General features: G+C 42.0%; 1 protein-coding gene across 2 annotated transcripts in view; it reads right to left on the reverse strand.

Annotated features, from left to right (window-relative positions):
* Positions 1-4256: 4256 nt before the first annotated feature.
* The window catches only part of SLC9A8 (solute carrier family 9 member A8), a 50582-nt gene continuing 30719 nt past the window's right edge, over positions 4257-24119 (reverse strand). Inside the window, exons 10-16 of one of the 2 annotated variants that reach the window (XM_054045969.1) lie at positions 22442-22547; positions 20225-20341; positions 18422-18504; positions 16736-16847; positions 16041-16261; positions 13376-13522; positions 4257-12048 (exon numbers count right to left, since the gene is read on the reverse strand). In XM_054045969.1, the coding sequence (XP_053901944.1) occupies positions 11941-12048; positions 13376-13522; positions 16041-16261; positions 16736-16847; positions 18422-18504; positions 20225-20341; positions 22442-22547 (894 nt within the window). In that variant the 3' untranslated portion in view covers positions 4257-11940. Of the gene's footprint in view, positions 12049-13375; positions 13523-16040; positions 16262-16735; positions 16848-18421; positions 18505-20224; positions 20342-22441; positions 22548-24119 lie in introns of those variants that run through there. The other variant, XM_054045970.1, reaches the window with a different exon arrangement.

Raw genomic sequence — 24119 nt, forward strand, 5'->3', positions numbered from 1 at the left:
CCCCCACACACACACACACGATTCTCTGGGATGATCACTTCACCCCTCCCCCCACCGCGTGGTTAACAGCGGGGAACATTTCTGGTCAGAAGAGCAGGAACGGGCGCCTCTGAATGTCCCCCTTAATAAAATCACCCCATTTCAACCAGGAGAGCTTTCTGGAGATGTCCCTGGAGGATTTCCGCTCCATCCCCATACACGTTAACAGACTTGCTTGCTTTGTTTTTTGTAATGTTTACAAATATTTACAAAGTTACACTCACCAGAGGTCTCCTGTGTGCCCTGAGGGTCTTGGGTGAGTTCGGGGGTTACTGGTTCCAGGTCCAGGGTCACAAACATATCCTGGCTGTTGGGGAAACCGGTTTCTCCGCTTCCTTGCTGCTGTGAGCTACCTACAGTACCTCCATCGTCATCTTCCTCGTTCCCCGAACCGTCTTCCCTGTGTGTTTCTCCAGTGAGAGAGTCATAGCACACGGTTGGGGTAGTGGTGGCTGCACCCCCTAGGATCGCATGCAGCTCCGCGTAGTAGCGGCAAGTTTGCGGCTCTGCCCCGGACCTTCCGTTTGCTTCTCTGGCTTTGTGGTAAGCTTGCCGTAGCTCCTTAATTTTCACGCGGCACTGCTGTGTGTCCCTGTTATGGCCTCGGTCCTTCATGGCCTTGGAGATCTTTTCTAATACTTTTCCATTTCTTTTACTGCTACGGAGTTCAGCTATCACTGCTTCATCTCCCCATATGGCGAGCAGATCTCGTACCTCCCGTTCGGTCCATGCTGGAGCTCTTTTGCGATCCTGGGAGGACTCCATCACGGTTACCTGTGCTGATGAGCTCTGCGTGGTCACCTGTGCTCTCCACGCTGGGCAAACAGGAAATGAAATTCAAACCTTCGCGGGTCTTTTCCTGTCTACCTGGTCAGTGCATCTGAGTTGAGAGCGCTGTCCAGAGCGGTCACAACGAAGCACTGTGGGATAGCTCCCGGAGGCCAATAACATCGAATTCCGTCCACACTACCCTAATTCCAACCCGCAAAGGCCGGTTTTATCGCTAATCCCCTCGTCGGAGGTGGTGTAAAGAAACCGGTTTAAAGGGCCCTTTAAGTCGAAAGAAAGGGCCTCGTTGTGTGGACGTGTCCAGGCTTAATTCGGTTTAACGCTGCTAAAGTCGACCTAAACCCGTAGTGTAGACCAGGCCTGTGACACTGAGCCCCTTTCCTACACCTGAAGAACAGGTCTGTGGAAGCTCAAAAGCTTCTCTCACCTACAGAAGTTGGTCCAATAAGATATTATCTCATCCACCTTGTCTTTCATTTGATTACTTATATTTATGGATTGATTGATTAGAAATACCACTTACACTCTAGCTTTGCAGGGTTCAGCCTTGTGACCAGATCCTGAAGTTTTAGTTATTACACGGGCTCTGCTGGGCAGGAGAGAGGCAATTCTGCTTAGGAAACGGGTTCTGCCCTTGTAATATTTTTGTGAGCCCCGTTAACAAAAGCACAAACACGCCCATCCAGCAAAGTAGACAGCGATAATACAAAATGGTCAAAACATCGAGCATCTGAGCATCCGTATACTTGCCCACCACTTGCAGAAAAACCTGAAGTGTTGGTTATTATCTTGATCATCCTCACTACCATCGTCCTCAGTCTGGTCATCGTCCTGGCATCTCCCAAGTCATGCAGGCTGGGATACAGCTTCTGTAATGTTATGCTGACTCCCACTATGCCTAATGCATATTCAGTAGGGACTTCCATCCCTTTCCCATATTTTGTATTTCCTCTCCTCATAATGTTGGTGCCCTTTTCCTGTAGGTGATGAGGCCTTTTACCTCCATGCTTATACATCAGTTACCCTGGCATCTGGTCATCGAATGTCTGCTGATTTCTCCCCCCAACTTAAAGTACCTAAAGATGGTATAAGCTGGCATCACGTCCTTGTTTGTTAGAGCATTCTGGATAAACTGCTGACAAGTATATCTGGTGCTCTATGATTACTCCTGGTTAGCTGCTTATGCTAAGGCTTCTTGGGCTTTATGACTCGATTAGATACGCTTATTACCTTGCTAGCCTTGACGCTTGTAGGCTCATTGTGTTACTGCCTGATGCCTTTCCTAGCAAGCATCTAGATCCATAGGCCACCAATGGAATGTAAATATGAATAACTGCTGTCCTCTAGTGGTGATGGTTTGTCTTCTAAACCCGTGTTTAAACTATAAAGGGTTTAGATAATGCAGAGCAGTAATGCAAGTTTCCTCAATGACCTGCCTCTGGTGCAGCCTTGGTTTTGAAAGAGGCTTGGTAGACAGGGAGGCAGAACACCTAGATGGCTGAATTTTAGGTCAAGCCAACACAGAAGAAGGTTAATGGGGCTATGATCTCACCTTGGCAGAAGAACTGCATTTCAAAAGCTGGCTTTTTCTAAACGTGTTACAAAACTGATCCGTGGAAAACCCCTGCCTTCCCCAGTGTTTTTCTTAACGTTTTATTGAAGTAGCAGCAGGGCAACAGGCCCTGCCTGCACTCACTAATTCAGCATGCTTGGCAACAAGTGCTATGGCCCCAGCGATCGCCTCAAAGCAGCAGAATGGTTCAGTTTAGGTGCAACGCGGATTAGTGTTGTTGCTTTGGGCAGGGACTGTCTTTTTGTTTATGCAGCACCTAGTGCAGTGGGGTCCTGGGCCACGCCATGCCTGAGGCTCCTAGATGCCACTGCAGAATAAACAAACAATTGCACTATATCCTGGCTGGCTTAAAAGGCCACGTCACCAGCTACCTTCTCCTGTGAATGGGCTCGGTCAAAAGGAACATGGCCACAAACCAGTACAGAAAATAGGGAGAGCCCCCTCCTTGTTATAGGAAACGTTGCCGATGACTTTTCTCCTGGATGCTCAAGTTGTTGTCAGAAGTTTAAATCAGCCAGCGTGCCTTATATCAATGGGACTTAAGCCAGTTCCTTACCAACTTAAGTTCAATTAATATAAGCTACTCTTAAATCGGTTTAAAGAACAGGAGTACTTGTGGCACCTTAGAGACTAACAAATTTATTAGAGCATAAGCTTTCGTGGACTACAGCCCACTTCTTCGGATGCATACTAAATCAGTTTGTGTCCACACAATGGGACCGCATTGTGTGTGGGGTTTTTGTTTTAAACTAAACCAATTTTGAGTTAGACTGATGCAACTTGTGTGTCGATAGGCCTTAGTGGCTGGGTCTCTAAGAGGGCCAAATGCAAATTCTGGAACAATAAGTCCTATTTAGCTTTGGAACAGAGAGCAGTAATGCACGTTTCCTCACCCAGTGACCTCTAGGCGCTAGAGCAGGGGCTGGCAATAGGTAGTCAATGGCCCAAATCTGGACTGCCAGATGCTTTTGAATGGACCCCAAAATCTTTTTATTTTTATTATTTTATTAAATGAAATATTTTTATTTATTTTTAATTATTTTCTCCTGTGTCTGGACCTTGACTCTATCTTGACCAAGAAATTTGGATCTTGACAAAAAATGATAATCTACCCTCTAGAGCAGGGCTAATTCAGTCATGGTCTACTGCTGGAAAGGGTGTGCATCAGCCCACTAAGAATTGTCTGGAGCTCACCAGCTCATGTCACATTCAATATCAAACCTCTGTGAGATAAGGAGTCTAAAAGGATTTGAACCTTGACTTCAAGACAAAAGGCTTTATTTCTAACTAAGCCCTCACCTGAGCCACCTCAGTTTTTCTATAGCTTTTCCCAACAACACTTATTTTAAACTTGATGTACAGTTCCAGGACTTAACTAATACAACAAGACTGGATTTCAAGACATTTTAAAGTAAACAAGGAAGGAAGGGAGAACTGTAGAATACATGATACTGACCACCCACCCCCATCAACCCCAGGTAAAACTAGATTTAACTTTTGAGCTCAGAGCTAGCAGGGTCATAACAACATAGCAGCCCCAATCCAATACACCACATATTTCATGTCTGCAAGGGGGAGATGGGCAGCATGTGGGGTGAGGGCCACCATGCACATCTGGAAAGTATTGACAGAACAATCCAGCCTGGTAGCGAAGTAGACTATTTGGTCTTTTCTATCTCGGATTTCTACCAGCATGACACAAACTGCAGCTACACCACACTACTTCAGTTGTATTTAGCACTCGGACACTAGAAGAGTGAACCCCACAGAAACAGCAATAAATCATGAATAGTATGAAGCAGAATTACATCACATTACACATCCTGTAGTATTGGAATAAGACACATTACTGCAGTTTTCTGGTTATAACTTTTATTTCAAAATAAATAAATGTCCTATTCAGTTTACAACTCCATGAAGTTTATATTGCTCAGACAAATATGTCTGTTTGGATTCTGTACACCCCTTATAAATAACACAAATTTACTAAAAAATTCATTGCAATAAGAACCATTTCTCAAAGGCAGGAATCTGATAAAGACTGAAACAGAGACCCCAGTTACAATCATAAGGCAATTTTCAAAAGCTATCTGTGCCCAGATTCTCAGAATTGTGGGTTTAATTTGCACATAAGTAGACCATGATTATGCATGCAAATAAAGTAATTTAAAATCACTTTGGTACAAACATCTATACAGTGTTAACAAGTGCCTGACTATCAGCTTCCTTCACCAGTCCTGCATTTCTCCACTATCAACTTGAGCAGAAATTGAAATGTATGTTTTCATACATGTCATTTGAGTAAAAGGCCTGAATAATTTGCTGGGAATACAGTTGTCACAGCTGGATTTTAAACTGTGTTTTAGATATGGAATGTATTTACTGTGACATTCATTGAAATTCAGGATTTGGAGAAAATGACCATCAATATAACTTCTGTTTGGATGCAACACCAATTACTTAAAGCTGTATTAAAAAGTGCTGGAGAAACTTGTTTGCACAGCCCAGATTCCATTTGTCCTTCAAAGTATATACAACATTGGAGGTGTTCATTTTTCACTGCAAAGTGGGGCGGGGGGGGAAGGAAAGTTGGCAGAAAAACCTGCAAAGTTGTATAGAGTGTTGCTCAAAAGCTGAAAGATCAATTTTTACATGTTGCACAGCAGAACTGGCTATTGTTGCAAAAATACAATCAAAAGCAAAACTTCTGGGTCATGCAATAAAATGACATGAGGGGAAGGGGTAGTTATTTCCCCTGTTCCATTAGTGTCAAAGTTTAAATACAATAATTATGGTGTGAACCTCGCCCCATCCCAACTCCTCTGGATCTCTCCAGAGCGTTATAGAGCCAAATAATTACAATCTGTGTATTTAGATTTGTGTAGATCCTCAACCAGATGAACATGGCTTTAGACACGAGTTCCCATTTATTCTAAAGGGCTTCAAAACTTCCTGTCAGGGTAGTTAAGCACTGGAATAAATTACCTCGGGAGGTTGTGGAATCTCTGTCATACGAGATTTTTAAGAGCAGGTTAGACAAACACTTGTCAGGGATGGTCTAGATAATAACTGGTCCTGCCTTGAGTACAGGGGACCGGACTAGAAGACCTCTTGAGGTCCCTTCTAGTCCTATGATTCTATGTGTACTCCAATAGAAGAATGTCTCTCTCAATTTCCATTAAACTAGAAAGTAAATTCTTAATTGCGATAAGCTACTCATTTCAAAGCCAGGGCTGTATATCATTATAGCCTCATTCACGTGATTACACACTGCAGCATGAACCCTGATACAGCAGTGCTATTCACATGGACTATCTTAAATCACTGCAGCCTTTCAAGATCCATTTTTTTAAAAACAGTCTGGATACATTTTGTGGGCTATTTAATACCCAGGTGTGCACAAGTGCATGGAAACGTGGTGTAGTGGAACCCCTAGAATTTGTACAGGACGTCTCTAGAAACAGTTTCAAATGATACAGAACAGAACGGAACCAAATGCCCCCTTGGATTTATTGGTGATACATTACAAAATGGGTGAAGAGAGTGTAGGATCATGCTTCAGTTTTGAGCATCTCTTGGTGAGCATATAACTGTACATTTTTCATATACACTAGCTGCTGAGCATAGATAAAACAGGAAGCCTGTGATTCCAACCCAGTAAAAAGTTATTTATCTGTAGGCTTCATTCAGCTCACTCTAGTATATTGCTTTACCAAGCACTACAGAGGCTAGGGTTGGCAGGGGCTGCGAAAGTATTTGTATGACCAGGTTTCCTTCTGTGCTTATGCTTTACAGCAAAGCTCTGACTACAAAATCTCAGAGTCGTGCAAATAACCTTCCTTTGCCATCTCCCTCCCCACTCCATTTGAGTTTCAAGACTAACCAACTGTTTTCTCAGTTGTCCACCCTGTCCATCAGTGATCTCTGTGAAAAATATTAACCCTTGAAAACTGATCACTGAGCTTAACTTCTACTAAAAACTGTTAAATAGAAGCAACAAGGGCAGCTTCACCTCCAAGAAAGCTGACTAGCAGTGTGCTTTGCTCACCTTCAAAGAAACTCTACGGCTAAAATAGTGCAACTCACGCTAGCCATTTCCTTTAGCAGTTCGAGTGGAAGCTCTGAGCAATGGGAAATGTTTGACGCTGAAATACAGCCAAGCCAAAATGTTCATCGTGCCTCTTTGAATAAAATGCATGGCAGTGATAAGGTAAATTGTTGTTCATTCGAGCTGGAACTGTGACAATCAGTTCATCTCCAAGGCAACGGAGACACCAAATCTATCCAGAAATGTTATATTAATTTACAAGCTTTTGCATTGATTTTCCCAATATTGCACAACCACCCTAGTCCCTTCCAACTATAACTCAAGATCTTGCTATTGATCTTCCCAGTCCGATTGGTCCTGTCTACTTCAGACACCGACCTACTATGATGACAGGAGCTGTAGAATTGCTGAGAGATAGTATAAAAGGTCTTTTGCTAATGCTGCCTGGATCAGAATGTCTAGGGCCCAGTGGCAGGGTGCTGTCAGCGGACAGCTGTTTTGCTCTGGAATCTGCTTTCTACAGTGGTCAAATTCAATGGAGTTATGCCAGTGTAACTCCCAGGAAAATCTGGCCATACGTTGACTGGGGATGTTGCAGGGGGGAGGTGGATAGGGGATATCACTGTCAACAGTTTAGAATTTTTCGTAAAAGCTGTACGTTTTTGTGTCTTCGGTATGGTGGAGAGGGGGCTTTTTACAGCAATGGCAGTCTCAATGTCTTCATGTTGCTAGAACGTAATTTCTGGTGGTACATGGAGGAGAAGCAAATCCTAGCTTTTGGCTCAAACTTTTCTGCTGATGCTACAGAATCCTTTATCTATGGACCATGAAACAGGCTGTTCAGAGAGACATGCCCAATTGTAAAGAAAAGCTGTTAGCTGAGAATTGTTAGCCTGCTTGTGTCAACTTGGCAAGAATGATACTCCCTACATTCAGACACCTGCCCTCATGTACCACCCTTTTAGCAAACACGTTTATAACCCTGATCTTATTCCAAGACCTATTGCTCATATTTGTGATAGGAGGACTCAGACTAAATTGGATTGAGCGATAGAAGTAGTCAGAAGTAAGGTCAGCAAGTGGCACAAGAACTAACTAGACAAACGCACACGAGGATGATTGGAGAAAGCGAGCAAACACTGGATTTGAGGCAGATCTTAACAGTGCTCTCAAAAGGTGAGAGGACATTCTCTTCATCATTGCACCTTGACAGTCTCCATTTAAACATGATTTCTGCTCCCTTTTCAAATGAAAGCTACTCAAAGTTGAGATCCCAGCAGAAGGATGGGGTTGCAGTTGTGGTATCGGACTGGGAATTGGATTCAATTCACTACTCTGCCACACTACTCTGTGTGGCACCCTGTGCAAGCCACTGATCTCTCTGTAATTCGGTTCCCTCTGTGAAAAGGGAGTAATAATACAGGCCTTCCTCACAGAAGTGTTGTAAAGATAAATCTGTTCATGTTTGAGCTGCCCACAATAGAGTGATCAATGCCACAGAAAAGCCAACACATTTATAAATGTACCTACAAATCAGTCATCACCATAAAATGTCAGAACTGGGTTCTTCCCTGTCTTGTCTTGTGGTCAGAGAAAAACCCAGTTACTGCAAGAAGCAAGACTAAAACATGATGTTCAGAATGGTTCACACAAAGCCTGCCTCAGTGTCTCTGAAGCTCTCAAATATTACCCGAAGTGGCACCTCAGTTCTATAGTCCTGCAAATGGACAAAGAGCTGGGCAGTGGTGGGTCATGGCTGACAAACAGATCTCTGAAATGATTACAATCCTAAAGGCACAAATAAAGAAAAATCAGAATAAGCTAACGAAACTGAGGCACACAAAGGCTAACTGGCTTGCCTGAGAGTCACACAGTGAGTCTGCAGCAAAGCTAGACTAGAACCCAGGAGTCCTGACTCCCCAGTGATGTGCCTTAACCACAAACCCATCCTTTCCTCTCAGATGCAAGTCTTTGATAAATCCACTAAATAGGATCTCATTGTTAAAGTTTTTGCACCGTTGCTTTTTACATTTAAATAAAGTAAATATGCCTTGAAATTAGGAGTTTCAGGCTGCTTTCGTTAATTCAGAAAATATCAGTTCATTGCATCCATTTAATGTGTATTAAATTATTCGCAGCAAATGTTTCCTAATTTAGATCCAACTGTATTTTCAAAAATTACCAGCAGAGGGCAGGAAATGATCAATTTATCATGATCTCTAACTTCCACAAAAGTCCAATATATTAGCATAGAACCTTTATTCATTTTATAGATTGCCTCGTCTTTCAGTGAAATAACTAGCTAACTGAGAACAGTGGCTCTGATCTTCGGCTGTTTTATGTTGCATCACCATTACAAAGTGGCTCTAAACCCATCCTAATGGCCACAGGGCAATCAGGGGACTTCAGTGATGCAAGAGGCAACATAGCAGCTCACGTGCCACTCCTTCTCTCCACAGCTAACCTGTGGAATGTCTACAGAACAAGAGGTATGGCCAAGACTTCCCTAAACCTTGGCAGTCCCTGGGTGCCATAACAGTCCCTTGGGGCTCTTGGCAGCCAGCGTATCTTAAAGCTGCCTTCAGGGTGCCCTAAGTTATGTCTGGCACAAAGGGAGCACAGAGTGACTTAAAACTGTCTTTGCAGCTCTCCTGCTCCATCTGGAGGTGCACAGTGCACTATGCAGGCGTAGCCAAGAATTGGTACCATTGTGTTCTACACCACACAATTCTTAGGAACAGGTAAATCAGGACAATAGCTGCTATTTATTACTAGAAAGCTGAAATGATTGACATCTCAAGGATGAAAAAATACCTCCAAGAACTGACAATTTACCTCAATTATTTAGTTACCATAGTGCATCAAAACAACAGAAACTGCTGTCTAACATGCAGCCCATTGTTTGAACGGGGAAAGCTGGGTCTCACCTGTCTTTAAAAAAAAACAACACCACCACAATTTCTACCGTTCTCCTGTAAGCCAAGAGCATATGTATCTGGCAAAGCGATCCTCATATACTCAGCAACCGCAAAAGGTTCCTAGCCCCCACAGCTTAAACTATTCTTCGTGAGCAAGTGTGACATCCCATAAAAAACCATACAAACGGGCGCGTAGTCTGGATGGGCACCTGAGGAAATAGCTGTATTATAAAGTGGAATTTACATTTTCCTCGCTCTCTCTCACACACCCCTACCTTATAGTACTGCAGCTAGCATTTGCACATCCTAAAAAATGTTTTCAAGCATATACCCTTAACTCTGAACTAGGAACAAAGATCTAATATTAGAGTTTCCTTCAGCCTGGTTAGTAGGATTCTTTACAGATCTGTTCTCCTCCCAGACAACAAGCAAGATGTGATTCTTCAGTACTCAACACTGGAAATAATCTGAGTTCATTCCCCTTCATGCTCACATTACGCAGCATGTTCCAGTTCTATAAAGCATGAAGCCAAATTCTGTTCACGTACAAGGGTAGGAAATAAAGTGCATGTCATGGTTGATTAGCAGAGAGAGGTTTCTTGATTTGTTACCCCCAAAAAAGTGTTCTTTCCTAGTAAGATTAATTATTTTTCAAGTGAAAATGCAGAATTGAGTCTGAAATTAAAGTGAGGAGGGCTGGACTATACAATCAACCTTTTAATGGCAGCATCATGCAAATCACACATTGTCTCCCTCATTGGTGAGAGCACATTCTCTAACAGTTCTGCTTCTGCATGGGGCATAGCTTTAGGAGGCCCACATATTTAGTAATGCTCTGCTTCAAAGCTAAATTAATCAGATATCAATGCCGAACTTTAGCATGTCTAATTTACAGCTGTTGGAAAGCTGCCAGCTTCGAGTGCGGCCACTAGACTTGTTTCAAAGTGGGTATGTAGAAAAGGGAACCAAAACTTTAATTCACTTCCCTATTCACCTTAATCTGTATTGATTTAGGGGATGCAGATACCACTAATGGTGGCTCGAAAGTACAGAATGCTCACCAGAGAGATTAGCCAGAAACAGCTGTACTTTTTTTTCTTAAACATCAGGACTAGCTTTCAAACACACACACATATGAAAAACTAGTAAGTCAATCCATATTTAGGATTTTGAGCATTTATGCTTTTTGAACACATTCCTGAAGTGTCCTTTATTTGTCCAGAAAAAATACAATAGATCCATGATTGAAAATGCTCGGTAAAGTTTTTTTTTTTTAAAGCATGTGCAAATGACCAACGAGGCAATAAAAATTTGTATTTACTGTAGCTGAAACACAGTAAGTGTGCACCATGAAAAGGTGCACACTTGTGTGTGTGCAGTTCTGAACAAATGGTCCATTGCATGTGGGAAAAGCAAAACAGTGCTGATCATTTTTACACACTACTATGACCATAAAAAAATTAAAGTAGCAGGACAACTTAATGGACTGCTAAGTGTCTGGCATTTCCCAACAGAGGATGCTGCAGCAATGCATAATAAAGTCTTTCACCGCTAGGTTAGGTTTTCTGGGGGCTTTTTCTGTGTTTCCAAAAAAACTATATGGAAAAGCCTGCTACTGATGCCTCTAGAATTTAAAAACCTCCCTACATTCCTCATGAACCCTCAGGCGTGTTAGGGATATTTTAGGAATTTAGGCAAAGCAAAAACGGCTGCTTCCTGAGATTCAAAGCCTGTAGCTAGAAGCAACCTTTTTTATTATAATTTTTGTTAAAAAAGTGTAACTATTTATAAGTTACAGGAGTGTGTGTGTGTGTGTGTGGTGGGGGGATAAGTAAAAAAATTTATGGATTTCAAATCCAGTTCTACGCTTTCTCATTTAAAAACACACTTTAGGCAATGTCAAGTACTGTGGATTAAGTCATTTCAACATTAAAAAAACAACAATGGCAGACACACAGAGTATTTAAAAGGTTCTGGTGCTTTTGTCCATGCACAACATCTGCTTCTTGTCTGGGGGCTCACTATGCATTCTGGATCCATAATATGCAAATTACAGTTTTGGTCCAGACAAAGATTCAATTATTCTTATTGGCACAAATTCACAGTATAAACCATCATGACTCCCCAAGATATGAATGAGTATTAAAGTATACAATAAAGTGCAACTCATTCTGTTTTGTGGAGCCATATTATGGAACCTGTATTGTAACATGCATTTACAGCTTACATCAGAATGGACGACACTCTTCTTCAAGGTTATTTCAATGCAGTTTTGAATGGGCTAAGTGAAACTTACAAATGCTGTGATATTCAGAATTAAAAGGTACAGCTCTATCCTCCGCCCACATTCTGCTTTTGTGTTACTGTAGGGGGGGTCCTGCAGCGACCGGTCTTATGAAGTACAGTGTATATGGTTCTGTGAAACCTAAGTACACCAGCACATGGTGGGACCTGCAGTGGGAAGTCTTCATTCTTAATACCCTGGGCTTTTGTACAGTCAGAATCTTTTGTTACTTAAATCTAGTTTTTGGTGCTCTATCATAAACTCGTTACAATCCTCCTCCTCTAGCCTGCTATAGCAGCTCCTGTTCATCATCTTCAGACCCTGAGGGTCCTTGTCGCACCTCTTCATACCATTTGTTGGTGAGACTTTTCATCTGTATGCGTCCATGATGTAGGTCCTAAGGCAAAAGGAAATCAAAATTGCTGTTTAGATACAGCACTGTGTGAGTGAGAGTGACGATTTACTATATCTTCATTAAATACCCTTCATTCCTATCGCTCCTGTCCCTAAGCGTAGACACAGTTATGCTCACAGTGGAAAATAAACATCAACGTACAATCCGTCAGTGGTTATTTTCAGCAACGATTATTTCTGATGGCAGACTTTTCCCCCCCGTGTTCTCCAGAGGCCCACAGAGCTGAGCTGTCAGCAGTAATGTCTTCTGGGTGGCCTGGCTCCGAATCGCCTTTCTTTGCATGTACGTCAGGTTGAAGCAGGAAGCTTGTAGTCAGCTTCAGTGGCTCATTCTATCTTCCCAGGCCTTGGATGCTGCTCTGTTCTCCCGGCAGCCTATATTCTGGCTCCCTGGCACAAGATGGACTCTAGCTCTGGTTTCCCAACCCCCGCACTGCCTGGTTCTATGGAACAGTGCAGGGAGCATGCCCTGGAATCTAATTAATTTTCTCTTGCAGGGAAAGGCGCAGAGCAAGATGTAGCCTGAAAGCAGGTTTACCAGGGCCCAGAGACAAAATAAAACATGCCCGGTGCAGCAAAACGGTGAATTCTGCAACAAAAAATGCTGAATTCCACAGCATGTGGGGAAAAATGCCCAATCTGTGGCCGCAGAATCCCAGAGTCTACGGGGCTCGGAGTGAGAAGAGTAGAGCAGTTCACACCTCTGTCATAATTTGTAGAGAGCCTGAAGCAGAGGCATCAGGTTGCTTTCGAGTCACAGTTTCAAAGTTCTCTTCACAAGGAGAAGGAGCAGAAACTTTTTAAGTGAGAGCTGCAATTCCAGTGCACAACTCTGTGACAAGGGGTGAATTCTACAGCAAATCCCACAGCTGCAATATACACGGGGCCCTGGGTATAACCAGTACTGCACCTGCTTGTGCCATAGGGTTTTTAAAAAGCATGCATGTGTGTGGGCAACATTTTACACTAACATTTTAGCTTTGCCAGGTCTGATGCTTCCATTTTTAGGCACAAATGTCTACTAAGCCTAAGTTTAGTAACCAAACTGTTGACATAGGTATCTTAGTCTGTAACATTAAAGAAGAGTTTAATAAAAGCTCACACTTCTGTACATTTATTACAAACTTTGGAAGCCATGAAAAGTGATAACTTAAATCAAATTAGCATTTTACAAGGCAGTCAACTCTCAATAAACAAGTAAGACTGGTCACCTCACTATGCCCAACTCAAAAGTTGCAAGCCTTTGAATGGAATTCCACAAAATACTATGCCAACACTTACCACAGAACAACAAAACAAGCAGAACCCACCTCCTGTGTGAGCCGCCTTGTGAAGAACGGATTCAAATACCTGGCATCAAGCCACATAAAGCCTTTGAGATCCTGGCGCTTTATGTAGTGGGCTTCATACTCTTCCTCTGTGAGTTCTGATAAATGTTCAGATTCAATGGTATTACCCTAAAAAGATCAGACATATTGGAATACCCTTATAAATCTGACCACTCCACCTTTTGCTTTTGTTTTGAACTTGTTCCTTTAAACAACTTTCACCTGCCTCTCATGATTGAGGTGCCAGTGGCCTCCCTCAGCAACACGGGACTAGCTATTATTGATTTGTATATGACTTAGTCCATCCTGAATCTTGCTTGTGTTTCCATGGGGGTTACTTTATTTTGTGTTGATCTATTTGTAATTAGATTGGGTTATAGTCATTACTTTAGATCCCTACATTTTCAATAGAGTTACTCACATAAATGTTGGTTTAGTCATGCTTTTACAATATTTTAAAATGACAAGCAGGGCTTGCTCAGCTGGTGCTTGGGGCGGCAGATTGTTCGAGGCGGCCTTCTGCCCAATGCTAGGGCGGCACGGCCGCTTTTTTTTTTTTGTTCCGCTCCGGCCGCCCTGTAGGGGGCAGCGGCGCCGAGAACCAGAGGCAGTCCTCTTCCTTCCCTCCCCGCCGACCGGAGCAGAGCCCTCGCGGCAGGCGGAAGCACATCGGGAGGGGCCGCGTGGCAGCGCCCATGCTGTAGCCCTGGCCACCCCCTTCTCTTTCTCTCCCGCCCGCTCCTTCTCCCCCCCCCCCCCCCCCCCCCCCCAAGCCGGTCCCCCTGCACCTGTGCTCCGGCCGCACCGCAGGTTTTTGTTTTTTTTGTTTTTTTTTTTTTGCTTGGGGCGGCCAAAAAGCCAGAGCCGGCCCTGATGAAAAAGGTTTTATCCCTTAGTGTATTTTCATAAGAACAGCCACACTGGGTCAGACCAATGGTCCATCTAGCTCAATATCCTGTCTTCTGACAGTGGCAAATGCTAGATACTTCACAGGGAATGGCCAGAACAGGGCAATTGTCGAGTGATTCATCCCCTGTTGTCCAGTCCCAGCTTCTGGCAGTCAGAGGTTTAGTGACACAGAGTATGGGGCTGCATCCCTTGCTATCTTGGCTAATAGCCATTGATGGACCAATCCTCCATGAACTTATCTAGTTCTTTTTTTAACCCAATTATATTTTGGCCTTCACAACATAACTTGGTAACAAGTTCCACAGGTTGACTCTGCATTGTGTGAAGAGATTCATCCTTAAGTTTTTTTGTTTTTAAACCAGCTGCCTATTAATGTAATTGGGTGATCCCTGGCTCCCGTGTTATGTGAAGGGGTAAATAACACTTCCTTATTCACTTTCTTCACACCACTCATGATCTTACAGACCTCTATTGTATCTCCCTTTAGTCGTCTCTTTTCCAAGTTAAACAGTCCCAGACTTTTTAATCTATCCTCAGATAGAAGAAGTTTCATATCCCTAAGCATTTTTGCTGCCCCTCTGTGTACCTTTTCCAATTCTAATATATCTTTTTTGAGATGGCTGACCAGAACTGCATCTAGTATTCAAGGTGTGGGCATACCATGGATTTATATAGTGACATTATGGTATTTTCTATCTTATCTATCCCTTTCCTAATGGTTCCTAACGTTCTGTTAGCCTTTTTGACTGCCACTACACATTGAGCAGATGTTTTCAGAGACCTATCCACAATGACTCCAAGATCTCTTTCTTGAGTAGTAACAGCTAATGTAGAGATCATCATTTGGTGTGTACAGTTGGGATTATGTTTTCCGATGTGCACTGTTTTGCACTTATCAACATGGAATTTCATCTGGACCAACTTCTGTTGGTGAGAGAGACAAGCTTTCCCTCAGGTTTTTTTATATATATAGTGGCATTATGGTCACTATAATAGTGACCTAAAGAGCTCTCTGTGGCTCGAAAGCTTGTCTCTCTCACCAACAGAAGTTGGTTCAATAAAAGATATTACCTCACCCACCTTGTCTCTCTAATATCCTGGGACTGACAGGGGTAGAATTACTAGAACCCTTTGTAACTTTTCACAGTCAGCTTTGGACTTAACTATCTTGACCACAAGTTGAAAACCAACAATAAAGAGAATCCCCTAAACTTGGCTCGCAGCTTGTTCAGGGTAAGCCCCTGCCGGGCAACGAGACGCTTTGTTTACCTGAGCGTCCACAGGTACGGCCGCTCGCAGCTCCCAGTGGCTGCGGTTCGCCGTTCCCAACCAATGGGAGCTGCAGGAAGCGGCGTGGGCTAGGCCACCACTTCCCACAGTTCCCATTGGTCGGGAATGGCGAACCGCGGCCACTGGGAGCTGCGAGCGGCCGTACCTGCAGACGCTCAGGTAAACAAAGTGTCTCGTGGCCTGCCAGGGACTTACCCTGAACAAGCCGCAAACTAAGTTTGGGAACCCCTGCCTTAAACAAATCCTCCCCTAAAGGATGTCTCTGTCTGAACTGTGTGCCCCTCCACACTGTCTTAGCCCTTAATTTAAAAACTCCTTTCTTTGCTTTCATCTCTTTTTCCAACAGAAAGTACCACTTTATATTTATTATGCATTGATCTTTTTTGAAAATTAAAGAAAAGTATCAATGATCATTCATTTAAAAAAATTAAGAATAAAAGGAACAAACCATCTTTTCAGTCTTGCTGAGGTTAATATCCTTCTTGTTCCTTCTTCGCGCTTTAGAATCCTCAATATCAATCAGTCTGATAAGGGGCATGGTTCCTCCACCCAACAATAAAATTGTGAATAGCACAATAATGATAGTTGTGGTCCCAATGAGCTGCCGCTTTTCTATTGGCTCCAAGCCCAAATGGAGGCTCAGGGCATATGGAATTGCCCCACGTAAACCTGATCAGAGAGGATTATAAACCAAGAATAAAAACTACATCAACAGCAAGATTTGGCCTCTGTATCCTTATAAATGAACATGATGTTCAACCTATTAGAAGTCTCTTCTTCTAAACCTATTTCATGTTTTAAGGCTATCTAGGTTCGTATGCTGTGCCCATCACCCTAGCATTTGATTGCCTATCTGAATTTCTAAACAAATCAGATCTCTACAGCTTTTGAATGCAAATCTGTCAAGCTATTAGGTCCCTAAAATCAGGCTATTTTAAAGGCAGTCTTTGTACACTTTCCCGGACTGGGCTCTTTACTGCCTGGCTCACCTGCATAGGGAAAACATAGCATTGCGGCTGCATGTAGATTTGAGAAGGACACAAATGCCTATTTAGCGTTTGCACCATAGACAGAGGCACAATATTATGCAGAGCAGCACCTACTATTGATACACTATGCTATAAACTCCAAGCTTAGACTTACCACTAAACCACATGATGAACATCATTTTGGGGGTGATTTTATGATCACGAAAGAAGTTGAGCAGGTAAGAGAGAGGAAAAATATTCACTGCTCTGCCAAACAGGACAAGTACCTGTTAACAGCAACAAATTAGATAACGAGTTAAAGGCTATTTAATGCATTAGATCCATTCTCTACAGAGCAGTATAAATTGTAACCAGTTTGTGAATAGTTAAGGTAATGTATTACTCTCAACATACATGCCTCATAACTAGCTATACTGGTAATCCAACTTAAAGCAATTGCTCAGCATAGGTCAATGTGGAGCTTACATTTTCAAACACCAAGTCACTGGAACTAAAACTCATTACAGAGAGACTATAGAAATAATTGAAAAAGTTACCAGATGCTGTTTTACAAATGACAAGTGAATTGAAAGCCAAGAGGGCATTCCAAAAAACCCAGGGATTCATTTGAGTGCAGGTTGAGTGCCTCTGATAGCCCCCCAAAAGCAGTCCAGCTCCTTTAATCATTTGTGGAGCAGCTGAAAGGCAAGCAGAAATTTCTGCTGCCTCCCCATAGGCCAGTGCCTCAGAGAAACGGGCGGAAAGCCAAACAGCTGGTTATAATTCAGTCCCTCAGCACTTCCCAGAAATCATTATAAAAGAACATACCCAATATATGCAAATAGAATTATGAGAACTGAGGATAATTTTCTTCTACACAATGAATGTCAACAAATGTAAAGGAAAATTCTGCTTAATAAGGTGGAGTTCCGGTAATGCTGCTCATGAAAGAACACCGCAACAAACATGCCTTGACAAGATAAATATCCTAGAGCTAGAACGTGTGGGAGTTCCTAGGGCTGGCAACCAGCCATAATTACTGCCTTTGCCTTTGGGCTGTGAAGGCAGTCTCCAACGAGAATGAAATGCCACTCTGCTTGTGAGAAGAGGAAGTTAAATGTAATGTATTGAGAGCAGCCTCTCAGCTCCCACAGATGAGACCAACACCTCAACGTCTCTCATGGCAGAACAAGGGCGCTTCTGAAGTATACACGCAAATGTGGTAGCATCTGGTGCTACCCTCTAGGCCAGCCCCACTGTGGATTAATATTTTGTTCTTTTCCCTCTGTGAAAGGGGAGCATGTTATGCATTTGTAAACTGATATTATGATAATAGTAACAGGCACGTTATCCTCGTGTGAGGCATAATCTAAAGTATCATTTATTTCTTTTACTTTATAATTAAAATATGTAAAAAATTCAGGAACTTAAAATGTTACGTAGAGAAGAAGTGCTCCCCTCATAATCTTTCCACCCTTTGGGACTTCTGAAAAGGTGCTATTTTAATAAATCTGACTGAAAGTCAGACTCAAGCAGGGATTCCTGAGGTCTTTTCAAATAATCTCATACACACAAGCTGCACTAGCTACATTAGAATTCCTTAAAATATGCTCTTAGAAATCCATGCCAAAGTCGTGTGGACAATCAGAAGAAATAGTTAATTTCATTTCACTGCTGGGGATTCTGGGTGCATGATGTACAATATATAAATAGCCTGAGAATATTTTATGAAAATAAACATAGGAGGTTTTGTAAAAACATAACTCTTGAGCCCTATAGACCATGAAAAATACTGTAATTTTTTTTTTTTACAACTACTGTAAAAGGTTTTAAAAGCTTTCAGAGGAAAGTAAATACTTACTATGCACCAGATGACAAAGGACATTTCAAACTTGTGAGGAAAACTAAAAATGGACAGACCAAGAAATGCAAAAACACAGGTTTCTGAAAAAGAGATCAAACTTAGTTATTCAAATAAAACTATGCTGGTCAATAAAAGCTGGTATCTACAACCTTTCCTACTCCTGTACTAGGCTATTACATACATTATATATATGCACGCACACACTCCCTGCTTCTTCGACTCAGGCCAGATTCAAAATAGACATATCTACCATAATGCAGGGGCCAGATTCTGCCACCCTTATTCTCACTGAGCAGCACCTTACTCCATGAGTAGTCTGATTTCAGGAGTAAATATTAATCAGCGTGAAGAAGGCTAGCAGAATTTTACCCTAAATTACTGAAAAATGTCTTCACTGGTATGCTTGCCTGCTTGAAGAATTTGGGCCTGTTTCAAAGCCCATTGAAGTTAATGAAAAGACGCCCATTGACCCTAGTGGATTTTTTTAGATCAGGCCCTATATAAAAATGAATATCTCACAGAACTTTCAAACATTCTGAGTCAAACATTTGATTATAAAGTTACATGCATAATTATTTAAATCTTACTAAATTACTGCACTTCTTAATGCTTTGCATGATAAATTAAAATACTGCATTATACAAGCAAATATATTGTTCTAACAACACATGGAAGTTATTTTTACAAATGTCTCCGATAATGCCATTAACAATTACTAAGGCATTTTCATAATGTCACTTTATTTCTGAAGCACAAAGTCAATATGCTATTTAGAACATTCAATGTGTTTTAAAATGATTAGACTTTGCATGTATATGATTACTGCATTTTCAGCTGATCTAGTTCTAGCAAAGCGGGCTCTTTGTTAGGAAGAGAGACAGAGACACTGAGACCTGGTCTACACTGGCGCGGGGGGGAAGGGGGGAGAGAAATCAATCTAAGATACGCAACTTCAGCTACGAGAATAGCGTAGCTGAAGTTGACGTATCTTAGATGGAATTAAAATTACTTACTTCGCGGCCTTGCGGCACGGGATTGACGGCCGCGGCTCCCCAGTCAACTTTGCTTTTGCCTCTCGCACTGCTGGAGTTCAGCAGTCGACGGGAGAGCGATCGGGGATCGATTTATCGCATCTACACTACACACGATAAATCGATCCCCGATAGATCGATCGCTACCCGCCGATCCGGCAGGTAGTGTAGACATACTCTGCTATTCCTCTTGCACAAAGGTATGGTATCATGCAGGTGCCCTTAAACGTAAGTTTATATTGTGATGCAGAATCTTCTCCCTTTCTTCCTCACAAGTTTGGCCAACAGGAAAAAAAGGAAAGGCTACCAATTGCATTGCTCCGAGCGGTTTGACTGGAGATACCTATTAATCTTTGCCAATGTCTGAAACACTATTATTTTTTCAAATAGCTTCTTTATATCCAAAACCATTTTAAAAATAGGGACATGTTCAAGTCTCCTTCAACTGAAACTAGGCCAGAGGGGAAAAGGAGGCAAGAAGATCTATTTGGTTCTCAATTGTGTGTCAAGTCTTTGCTAGAGCTTGGACTGAAGGATGTGGGAGGGAGAAGATTTACTGTATAGCTTACCCAATATGTCAGTAAAGGTGACTTTAGACTACCTGGCAGCCTTCATAGTAGTAAGTGTGTTGGTAGAGACATGTAGTACTGATATACGACTGGCTAGAGGATCACTCAGCCTTCCCTCCTGACCCTAACAGAATCTTCCTTTCATACAAAACAAATATTAATCTAATGGATATTAGGCTCAAGCTAAAGGTAGTACCTACCACACATGAAAGCAACGGCTCTCAGTGTCTGTTGCATTAGGATCTGTGTAACGGGGGAAAGGTTATGGTGTGTGTAGTGAGACATCACAATGCCAGAGAACAGGATTGCCATGATACCTGTGGATACAGTGCAACTGTCAAACAGCAGAATAATACTTAGCATTTATATGGAACTTTACAAACACTGCCTACTTAATCCTCACAACACCATCACAAGGTAGGATTATCCCATTTTACAGTTGGGAAAGCTGAGGAAGAGGTTAAGGGGGTGTCTACTGTAGGGGAAATTTTCCCATCATTGCTAACACTGGTTCAGCGCCATAGTCATAGGAACATTGGGAGCTCTAGTGTAGATGGATTGCTGGCTGCTGTTGGAATGTAATTCACCTCATCAAGCTTGCACAGGTGTATTCAAGGGCAGGATCTGGAACTCCATGTCTAGTTTAAAGAATAAACCCTTGTTCTTTCAGGTTTTCCTATCAGGATGTCCATGAGGTGTGTAATACGCTGAACCCAAACCATGTTTTCCTGCTTTTAATTTCCCTGACACACAGCAAAGATAGGCAAGATCAAAAGGGAAAAACTCAAATCTATGGGGCTAGGAAATTGCATCATTTAATTCTCCAAGCAAAGTTAGTCTCCCCGCTCTACACACTGCTCACTATCAATCTGAGATGGAGGGGGAATTTTATCATTGGTAGGGAGAGATGGCACAATCCTTATGGCCCATGATGGAGCCAGGGTAAAGCTGCTGTGCAAGGTGGGCCTATGCACGCCCAGAATGATGCAGAGGGGGCCTCTAACCCAGCCATTTTAGGTTAGCATGGAAAGTAGCAGTGGAGAGAGCTAAGGGAGGGGACATTAGGTTTACAATTATAAAGATCTGTGGCCCTAACACCATATGCAAGTGGCAGGTTGAGCCAGCAGTTGATATTCCACCCCATGGGCTGGAGCAGCAGCCTTAGAAAGTGAGGTAGTATGGTGCAGTCCTGCACCCTTGCTTTAAGTTGGGGGAGGATTACTTTACTCCATTTTCCATCCAGTTCTTGGGCTATATGTTTTACTTTCTCTGAGCACTCAAGAAGCAATAAGAAAGCATTATGTGCAGTTTTCAGTTGTTCATGGAGAGCTGAACATTTTAAAAAAGGCTTTAAAAGTTTCAAAAGCAACCCCAGGGTCTTGTTCCTGTGAAAGAGTGAATCCAAGATGGTGGCCGTGATTTTTGCAGTTCTGTGGAAACACATTACATTACTTACTGGTGAAGTTACTATACTGTCACCTGTAAGGAATTTGTGGAATAAGTAAGCACAAGGCCACAACATGTTCCTCAAGAGGAAATCAACTGCGGTGAAGATTACGGAAAGGACTAAATGACATTTGGGAATAATGATAAACTTAACTGAGGGTTATAACACAATGCCCTGTTTAGTCAAAAACAAAGAAAGTTTGAAAAGCTAACGGTATTTGACTACAGCTACATGCCCAAACAGGATGGCCCTGATGAACTGGAATGGAAGGAAAAGAACACGTATCTGAAGTGTACTCAAAAGAATCCTTTGTTTGGAATGCAGAGATGACCTTTGTAGTTACAGAACATGACCAAGGTTATTCAGAGTTTCTACTCTTCTGATTAATCATTTTTGGAAGTAGTTTGAACAAATAAGGGACTTTGTCATTACAACGTGTTACGTACTTAAAAAAGAAGTGAAGTACTTTCTAATGTCAGCAATTAAGAAGTCATATTTGTAAACATTCTCTGCCATACACAATAATTAATGACTAATTTACAGTATTTTACAATGATTTTTATATTACTATGCAATACGTACCAGGAATAAAAAGGTTTCATGTTTTGAAATGTTTATGTAATATGGTCAGTATTTTAGCATAGCTTGTTTACAGGGCAAAGCCTGTTTTCACAGCAACACCAAATACTTTAACACATTAAACCACTAGGTCAGGTTTCAAAATAGTTCACATTTCCATTTGTATGCCTTAGTAACATGACTGTATGCACAGAGTAATTGTGCATGCAAATATGCAGAATGAGTCATTTGAAACTACAGTATTAATATTAGTGTCAATATGTATCTCACACACATTGGAACACTGGGGGGAAGAGAACCCAGTACCAGAAACTGAAAATCCTGTACATCCAGATTGCTAACTTTTTACAATTCAATAACTAATTTTGCACATATTCATTTTGCTGCCTACCTGAGAGTGAGATTCCTTCTGCAAGTCCATAAGGAAGATAAGCAAAGATAATCATCATCCCAAACTCCAGGGAGGGTGTTTTCCTTAAATCAATGTGCTTTAGTACGTACATATCAAACCATTAAGGAAAAAGTAAGAAAAGAAATCCACAGAAAAATTCTCATCTATTCCATATAGGTTCACCATTCACCACATTTCATATATTTGTTTCGTGAATTGCTAATATTAAGCCTGTAAAACATCCTGTGGATTGATTAATCATTTCTGGGATGGAGGGTTTGAAGTGAAATTAAAGTTGGTGAAAGCTGTTAGACAGACAGCCCTAGAGACTGAAGGCCACTGTTTTTTTTTACCGAGTACATAAAATATGGACAGCAGCATGCCAACGTGTTTAAACCTGGATCTAGAAGCACCACTTTTGTATGCACATTCACTTGTTGACCCCTCCACTCAGACTAGCAGACATTTCCAATCATGATGTGTATTCCTGTTCCTTCAGAACTGAACTGAGACCACCAAATTTATTGCAGAGAAGTCACAGAACAGTCTTCAAACAATAATGGCTTTCTATCAATATGGGATGGGTTAGAAGCTGGGACTCAGAACTGAAATGGCCCACACGTTTTCTCTGATTTCTACTTTTGACAGAAATAAAATCCTCTTTTGTCCTTGCTTAGACGTTTATGAAAATGTGAGCTAACCTCTGACTGCACCTGTATTCGTTCTAGAAAGATTTACTAGGAGTGAAATCCTGGCTCCATTCAAATCAATGGCATAGCTTCCACTGGTTTCAGAGTAGCAGCCATGTTAGTCTGTATCCGCAAAAAGAACAGGAGTACTTGTGGCACCTTAGAGACTAACAAATTTATTTGAGCATAAGCTTTCGTGGGCTACAGCCCACTTCTTCCGATGCATAGAATGGAACATATAGTAAGAAGATATATATACATACAGAGAACATGAAAAGGTGGAAATAGCCATACCAACTGTAAGAAGCTAATTAATTAAGATGAGCTATTATCAGCAGGAGAAAAAAAAACTTTTGGAGTGATAATCAAGATTTTAGACAGTTGACAAGAAGATGTGAGGACTGACTTCAATGAAGCCAGGATTTCACCCTGGCCTAGATTGCTTTTGAAGCAGCTGTAATACAGTTATTTCCCACTTAGCATCAAAGATTGGAAAAAATTAAAAGCAAAATGATTCTTTACTGTGAAAGGGCAAAGGGTTTAATTAAGTTAGAACCAAACCTGGACCCCACCCCCACCCCCACCTCTTAGCTGGCCAGGCTGCGAGCTGGGCTTCTCTCGGGAAGAAGGGAGCAGAGCAGAATCAGAGCTGTTCCATAGCTGGTGTTACAGCCTCAGGGCTGCAGCAGCACCCAAAGCAAGTGAATTCCCAACTCAGGAGGAGATTTAACCAGTGGCTCAGCATACACTACCTGCGAATTAGTGTAATCCACCCGTTCAGATTCACTGTAGCAGACCTCTACTACCTGTATGAGAGCTTCCCCTCGCCATATCATGCAGTGGAAATACAACATGGTTGCAGAGGAGGGGAGCAAGATTTCACCTTATATGTTTAGTAGGGCAAACATGCTCTATATGTCATCAGTTGTATATTCAGCTAGATTTTGAGTTCGTTCCAAATGGACATGACTGATCAGCGATAACATCTA

The sequence above is a fragment of the Malaclemys terrapin genome, chromosome 12 (assembly GCF_027887155.1).
Source record: "Malaclemys terrapin pileata isolate rMalTer1 chromosome 12, rMalTer1.hap1, whole genome shotgun sequence".
Lineage (NCBI taxonomy): Eukaryota > Metazoa > Chordata > Testudines > Emydidae > Malaclemys > Malaclemys terrapin.